Source organism: Eretmochelys imbricata, chromosome 1 (genome assembly GCF_965152235.1).
Source record: "Eretmochelys imbricata isolate rEreImb1 chromosome 1, rEreImb1.hap1, whole genome shotgun sequence".
Lineage (NCBI taxonomy): Eukaryota > Metazoa > Chordata > Testudines > Cheloniidae > Eretmochelys > Eretmochelys imbricata.
In genome coordinates this window covers 360003953-360011401 of record NC_135572.1, presented here as the reverse complement: position 1 = coordinate 360011401, position 7449 = coordinate 360003953, and the positions used below count along the sequence as shown (strand labels likewise).

Here is a 7449-nt window from a genome sequence, read left to right as displayed (position 1 = left end):
GCAAAGGAAAGGAGAATGCTTCTGACCTGTTATCTAGGAAGTCTATCAGTTTGCCTGAAAGGGGATTGTGTAGGAATCCGCCGGATGGACCAGAGGTAATTCTGGATGTAAGGGAGACCCAGAAAGAGTCTGTTGTTGCTCAGGAAAGTGTTCCTCTAGAGCAAGCCCTAGGTAAAGAGAGTAAGAGCAGAATTTCTGTGAGGGGTGAATTGTTGCATAGACAAGCTCTAGGGAAAGGAATCCTCATGGAGTCTTTGCAAGCAGTTTACTGCCACTGAACGGTGTGAAAGTGATTTAATCAAGAAAGCTTCAGTTCCTAACAGCCAGAAATTTTCTGTTGTGAATGGATCCACTGACTGTCCTGTTGAAAGATCCAGTGTGGATAGCTTTGAGAAGGTCTCAGATGAAGTGAAAGCTGTTAAGAAAGTTAAACAGTCCTACAGGACAGGCCTAACAAAGAAAATAGGAGAACGCCACTAGCAGCCCTCAACTAAAACCTCTCCAGCGCATTATCAAGGATCTACAACCTATCCTGAAGGACGACCCATCACTCTCACAGATCTTGGCAGACAGGCCAGTCCTTGCCTACAGACAACCCCCCAACCTGAAGCGAATACTCACCAGCAACCACACACCACACAACCGAACCACTAACCCAGGAACCTATCCTTGCAACAAGCCCGTTGCCAACTGTGTCCACATATCTATTCAGGGAACACCATCACAAGGCCTAATAACATCAGCCACACGATCAGAGGCTCGTTCACCTGCACATCCACCAATGTGATCTATGCCATCATGTGCCAGCAATGCCCCTCTGCCATGTACATTGGTCAAACTGAACAGTCTCTACGTTAAAGAATAAATGGACATAAATCAGATGTCAAGAATTATAACATTCATAAACCAGTCGGAGAACACTTCAATCTCTCTGGTCACGCAATCACAGACATGAAAGTTGCGATATTACAACAGAAAAACTTCAAAACCAGACTCCAGTGAGAGAATGCTGAATTGGAATTCATTTGCAAATTGGATACAATTAACTTAGGCTTGAATAGAGACTGGGAGTGGCTAAGTCATTATGCAAGGTAATCTATTTCCCCTTGTTTCCCCCCCCCCCCCATTCTTGTTAAACCCTGGATTTGTGATCACTTTAGATAAGCTATTACCAGCAGGAGAGTGGGGTGGGGGGAGAAAACCTTTTGAAGTGATAAACACCCATTTTTTCATGATCTGTGTGTATAAAAAGAAAAGGAGTACTTGTGGCACCTTAGAGACTAACCAATTTATTTGAGCATGAGCTTTCGTGAGCTACAGCTCACTTCATCGGATGCATACCGTGGAAACTGCAGCAGACTTTATATATACACAGAGAATATGAAACACGGTATGCATCCGATAAAGTGAGCTGTAGCTCACGAAAGCTCATGCTCAAATAAATTGGTTAGTCTCTAAGGTGCCACAAGTACTCCTTTTCTTCCTATAACCAAGTGGCTGTGTTTGGCCAGCTTGTTGGGGAGAAGACCCAATCCCAGTTTGACCCCCTGGAGTTCTGAGGGTGGCCAAAGGGCACGGGCCGCATAAACCTTCCCACCTGCGGCCTGTGAGTGCTATCGACCACCCGCGACCTAAGGGAGGGCGTGAAACTGGAAGGGCCTGGTGTAACTCCCACCAAGGAATGGGAGAGATGCTGGGGCATCCATGGGAACGTTGGTGGCTTCGAACTTCCCCAGGTCACTGGCTAAAGTGAACCAGTTGTCATGGAGTCCCTGGGCGATGCTCTGGAACTGCACCCTACGAAGCCAGTCAGGACTCTGAGGAAGTCTCCTTCCTGGGAGCACCCTGTCTGGAGGACACACAGCTCACACAGCTTCCACCTTCCTGGGTCTGACCTCGGAGCATTCAGCCTCCTCTGCCCCTCCGTGCGCTTCCCACGGCGAGTCTGCTCAGGCGGGGCTCCTGGGGAAGCCAGATGGTCCTGCACCCCAACTCCGCAGTCAGACGTGACTCTCAGCCAGGCAGTAAAACAGAAGGTTTATTAGACAACAGGAACATGGTCTAACACAGAGCTTATAGGTGCAGAGAACAGGACCTCTCAGCTGGGTCCATTCTGGGGGGCAGTGAGCCAGACAACCCCGTCTGCACTTCACTCCATGTCCCAGCCAGCCCCAAACTGAAACTCCCTCCAGCCCCTCCTCCTCTGGGCTTTGTCCCTTTCCCCGGCCAGGAGGTCACGGGATTCCTTTGTTCTCCAACCCTTCAGGTCTCACCTTGCAGGGGGGAAGGGCCCAGGCCATCAGTGACCAGGAAACATGGTGTCGGCCATTCTGTATGTCCAGACCCCTGCAGATACCTGCCCTCTAGGGCTCTGCAGTGATCATACACCCTTATCCCACCCCTAGATACTTAAGAAGTGCCTAGGGGAAACTGAGGCACCCCCACACTATTCAGAGGAAACATTAAAAACAGTCCTGCTTCCTCACACCGGGTAGGCGGCGGGCGCATTGCAGGACGTCCCAGCGCCTGGGCTTGTCGGCGCAGGTTAGGGAGGCGAGCCCAGGTGGGGCCCCTGCGCATTGCCCCGACGAGGCCTGGCCAAATGCAGCGTTTGGAGCCGCGGGGCCGCTCGGGGCTGGGTAAGGACGGGGCTCGGGCCGGCTGCCGCTGGCCTCTCCATCCTGCGTGCCCACGGCGGCCCCAGCACACAGGGGCAGGCCTGGCTCCCCTCCTTGGCCGCCTGCCAGCGTGGGCCGGGCTGGTGCCTTCTCCCCCACCCCCGGCCCTGCCTCCAGCCGCGTCTCCCTCCCGGGCCAGCCGCGTGGAGGGCGCCGGAGCAGCCTGCAGGCAGCGGCGGCCGCGGAGGAGCCCCGGGCCGGGCCATGGGCGAGGGGGAGCCCGCGAGGTACCGGCTCGGGCGGCGCCAGGGAGCAGGACGGTCGGGGGGCGCTGGGCGGCGCGTCCGCAGCCCCCAGCACGCGGCCAAGCCCGGCCCGGCTCCCCGGGCGCTGCACGGGGCCGGGCCCCGCTGCCGGGTCTCTGCGGGCGGAGCGCGGGGCGCCGCGGGCCGGGCATGGTCCGGGATCCGGCAGCGCGGGCGGGGCGGGGTCCGTGCGCGGCGCCCTGCGCCTCCCCCACGGGGCGGGCCCGGCCCTGCGTGTGCGCCGGGAGCAGCCGCCGAGCCGCGGGCCCGCCCTGCGCTCCGGCCCGGCGGGTCCCGGGCCTGCCCGCTGCGGGCTCCGCGCTTCCCCCGCCGCCAAGGTGCGCGGCGCCCCCGGCTGCAGCCCTGGCGCGGCGCGGGGCCGGGGCGGGGCGCAGGGGCTGGGGCGCGCGGGTCCCGCCCCGGGGGTCGGAGCTGGGGCGCGCGCGGGTCCCCCCCTTGGGGGTCGGAGCTGGGGCGCAGGGGCTGGGGCGCGCGGGTCCCCCCCTGGGGGGTCGGAGCTGGGGCGCTGGGGCGCGCGGGTCCCCCCCTGGGGGGTCGGAGGTGGGGCGCAGGGGCTGGGGCGCGCGGGTCCCCCCCTTGGGGGTCGGAGCTGGGTCGCAGGGGCTGGGGCGCGCGCGGGTCCCGCCCCGGGGGTCGGAGCTGGGGCGCGCGCGGGTCCCCCCCTTGGGGCTCGGAGCTGGGGCGCAGGGTTCCCTGTAGGCCGCATGGGGCTGGGGCCCCCTCCCTGCAGCCCGCCGGGCCGGGTGTGGCCCTACCCCCACCCCGGGGGCGCAGCTCCCCACCCTGGCAGTGCCCCCGGGCGGTACCCAGCCCATGCCCCTAGGAGCCAGCCTCCCTGGGCCTGGCCCCCTGCTCCCCCAGGCTTGTGGCACTTGTCCCCGGGGCTGCGGGCGGGTGCCCTGCCCATGCTAACGGTTCTGTCCCTCTCCCTGCAGCATGGCTGACTACCTGATCAGCGGGGGCACGGGCTACGTCCCTGAGGATGGCCTCACGGCCCAGCAGCTCTTTGCCATCGCCGACGGCCTCACCTACAAGTAAGTGGCTGCAGCCTCTCTCGGCGGGCGGGCGGGCGGGGGGCTGGGCACACGCTCCCCTGCGGGCAGGCCCTGGGCAGCTGGCGGTGCCGGGGCTGCTGCTGTCCAGCTTGCTCCAGGGCAGCCAGGGTGGCTCGCACACGCGGTCAGCATGTCGGACAGCTGCTGTGTGTCACAGCTCGGCGCCCGCTCCCCTGCTGAGCGTTGGCCCTGCTGCAGGCTGCTCGAGCCCCCTGGGAAGGGCTCCCTACGGCAGCGAAGGCCGGTATGTGCCTCTCCTTTCTCGCCGGCTGTCTGCCACCACCCCGCAATGATTCCTAGGCTGGCTGCTGCCCTGCCAACAGGCCGGCTGCTCCAGCAGGCCCTTGGTCTCCGGGGTTCTGATCCCTTCTGATGCGTTTCAGCACCAGACACAAGTGAATTTTTGTCACATCACAGTAGGAAAGACCTCTTGTGTACCGGAACATTTCTGTGACTGTCGGATGTCATAACATCTTTGCTTTATTTGAAACATGCCTACATGCTGGGCCTGACCTGTCCCTGTGGGCTTGTGTTCGTGATCTGAACAGTCAGATGCAGAAAGCGGTGCATGCATCCTCTTTTGGGACGTGTACATGTGCATACCCAGGCTCCAGATGTGTGTGTAAAAGCAAATATCAAATATATTGGTATAAATGATCTAATGGATACTTAGCATACAGTTGATGGTGCTCGGTCAATATTGATTTATATATAAATATTTATACAAATCCTGATGTTCATAGAAATGTTTTTAAAATAAAAAAGGGTTTTGTCTAAAGCTTCCCCTGCAACATCTGCCTCTCCAACCTCATTAAGGCAACTGGAAAGTGAAACTGACTGTAAATAAACCTGAGACTGACCAGTCTAGTTCCTGTCGTGGCAAAAAGGCCAGGTGGTGTTCACGGTGAAAATTCAATTGGGTCTTTAAAAACCGTGCTGGAAACACCCCCAGAGGTGCTGGGAATTGAGCCTGCAACTACATGGTGGTTTTTAACCCAGGAGGTTCTGGAACCGGGACCCAGCTTCCATAGAGCGGGGGGCGCGACTGCCGTTCTGCAGCACAAGGAGAGAGGGCCTCGGGCCGGGCTGGGCTGGATGATAACACCGGTCCCTTCAGGCCTGAACGTCCATGAGCCCGACCGTGGCCCTTCGCCAGGACGAGGTTCAGCCTATCGCTGGGTCCTAGCGGCTAGGTTAGAGCCGGCGTGTGAGCGCTGATCCTGCGGGCGGGTCTGCGTGGAGCCGCTTGCAGGGCCACGCCCTCGGTGCCTTCCACCTTTGGCCAGGTGGGTCAGTGGCTTTGTCCTGTGGGGCGTGGGCCAGAACGACTGTGTCCCCGCCCCCCTTTGGGTGTGAGAGCGGGGCAGGGGCTGTCTCCCAGCAGTGCCGCGCACAGCGTGGGGCGGATCTCGGGGCCTTGGCCTGAGGCAGGTAGCTGAGGCGCGACGGGGTTGCTGGTTCTTCAAAGAAGCGAAGTGTTAACTTTAGAAACCGAGGGCGCTGTTGCCATGGAAACTCCGCGCTAATAGCGCCGGCTAATCCAGTGACAGGCGCTTGGTGGTGGGAAAGGGCAGCGTTTAAGCCACGGACATCGGTCCCCGGCATTCCTCTGCAGCCTGGCTGTCCCGGTGGGCCCCGATCCTGTAATGGGAGCAGTGGGAGCAGATCCATGGGCTGGTGTGGCTCCGATTGCAGGATCGGGCCTGGGGGGGTCGTTCAGGTTTTCAGCCCATGGACGGAGATGGTTTGGGGGTGTCGCTTTGGCTCCTTTCTGAGCAGGGGGCTCCTGGAGGGAAATGTTCCTTGGCAGGGCAGTGCCTGCTGGGGGGGACTTGGCCTTGGGGGCAGGCATGTCCCCTTTCACTAGCACTAAGTCCCCCCCCATCCACCCCCAAGCAGAGTCTGTGCAGTGATGGGGGGGGAGGGACAGAATGGCACACAGGGCTCCCTGGGTGTGCCGCGAGGCCTGCCTCTCTCTGATCGATGGCGATTATTTTGCCAACTCATCCTTGTTGGCCAGGAGGCTCTGAACCCCAAGCCCGGCCCGGAAGGTACCCCAGGCCTCCCATCCCTCCTCCGGTTGGCTGCACTTCAGTGTGGGAGGGGTGGGTGGCAAGCCCTGGAGAAAGGTTGCTGTCTGGGGAAGTGGCCGTTCTGGAGGAGAGCCCAGGCCAGTGTCTCCCTCGGCGGCAGGCTGAGTAGCCGTGGTGCTCGCCCACCGGGTGACATCCTGCCCAGCAGGAGCTGAGTCGCTTCCCGCCGCCTTGCCAGCAGCATCAGCAAACAGAGGGGTTAGTCCCTGGCACCAGGCGCCCGGTCTCGATTCACCACTGCAGGGCCACGGCGCTGCCAAGTCAAGGCAAAGCTTGCAGAGAAAGGAACCCTTCGCTCCGCATGGAGACAGGGCTGGGGAGGGGGTTGGTCCCAGCCCTTCGCCTGCCCTTCCCCCTCTGCTGCAGCAAAGGGGCGCAGCCTGGGGAGGACCCTGGCCCGCCGGGGCTGTGACAGGCCGGGGTGATGTGCCACCGTGGCTCTAACAGGCATGGAAGCAGGATGCGAAATGCCGGGGGGAAGCGAGTCCTTCATCTGTATGGGGGGGTCGCTATGTGGGGCAGCCTCAGGATTTCATAGAATCATAGAATAGAATATCAGGGTTGGAAGGGACCCCTGAAGGTCATCTAGTCCAACCCCCTGCTCGAAGCAGGATTTCATCTCTGCATGATTGTCTCCCGCCTCCTCCTCTTTAAGCACAGTCTCTGCCCCCACCCGCCCAGTGCCCCATGGACACAGCTGTAGCTCGAGGTGGGGCTGAGGGGAGCCTGCTGTGGAACGGGGCCGTTTAGGGGCTCGGACTCTCTCTGCGTCAGTCCAACAGCGCCCGCAGGAGGCGGTGGGGTGCGAGGGTTCCCAGCCCACTCCTGGCAGCTGTTCCCGGCGTATCCGGATCCGCGCTGGAGCTGCTGGCGTCCGTGCCGATACGAAGCCTGTTTGGCCCCACAGGAGGTGGCAGGCAGGATTCCTCCCTTGGCTGGGGACCCCCATGGTCCAGTCAGAGTGGAGCTGCTGATGTGAAAGCCAGACTAGCCCCCAGCTGGCTGCTCATGTGTCTGCTGCCAGGACCAGCCCCGGGGCTCGACTGCCGCATGGAGCTGGCAGGGGAACGCTGGCTTCCCTGCCTGTGACTTGGCTTTAGCGCTGGGTCTCAAATAACTGAGCGCTGGTCCGGACAGCACTTTCCGGGGGCCATGCGTGAGGCTCCTGGCTCTGTTCCACCGATCAGTGTCCTGTCGGTAGCTCTGTGTTGCAGCATCCCTGTCGGTACCCAGCATGGGGAGACGCGGCATTGCTGGGGGAGGACCCTAGAGATCTGTAAGAGGCAGGGTGCAGCCTGCAGCCCATGGCTGGGATCCTCCTGCTCTGGCCTGTGGGGGCAGGTGCTCCCAAAGAGGG

General features: G+C 61.0%; 1 protein-coding gene across 5 annotated transcripts in view; it reads left to right on the top strand.

Moving 5' to 3' along the window:
- The first annotated feature begins 2777 nt into the window (after nt 1–2777).
- IMPDH1 (inosine monophosphate dehydrogenase 1) overlaps nt 2778–7449 on the top strand; it is a 58130-nt gene continuing 53458 nt past the window's right edge. For 3 of the 5 annotated variants that reach the window (XM_077837974.1, XM_077837939.1, XM_077837965.1), the window contains exons 1-2: nt 2778–2905; nt 3880–3978. In XM_077837974.1, the coding sequence (XP_077694100.1) occupies nt 2883–2905; nt 3880–3978 (122 nt within the window). In that variant the 5' untranslated portion in view covers nt 2778–2882. Of the gene's footprint in view, nt 2906–3157; nt 3262–3879; nt 3979–7449 lie in introns of those variants that run through there. The other 2 variants (XM_077837948.1, XM_077837956.1) reach the window with 2 other exon arrangements.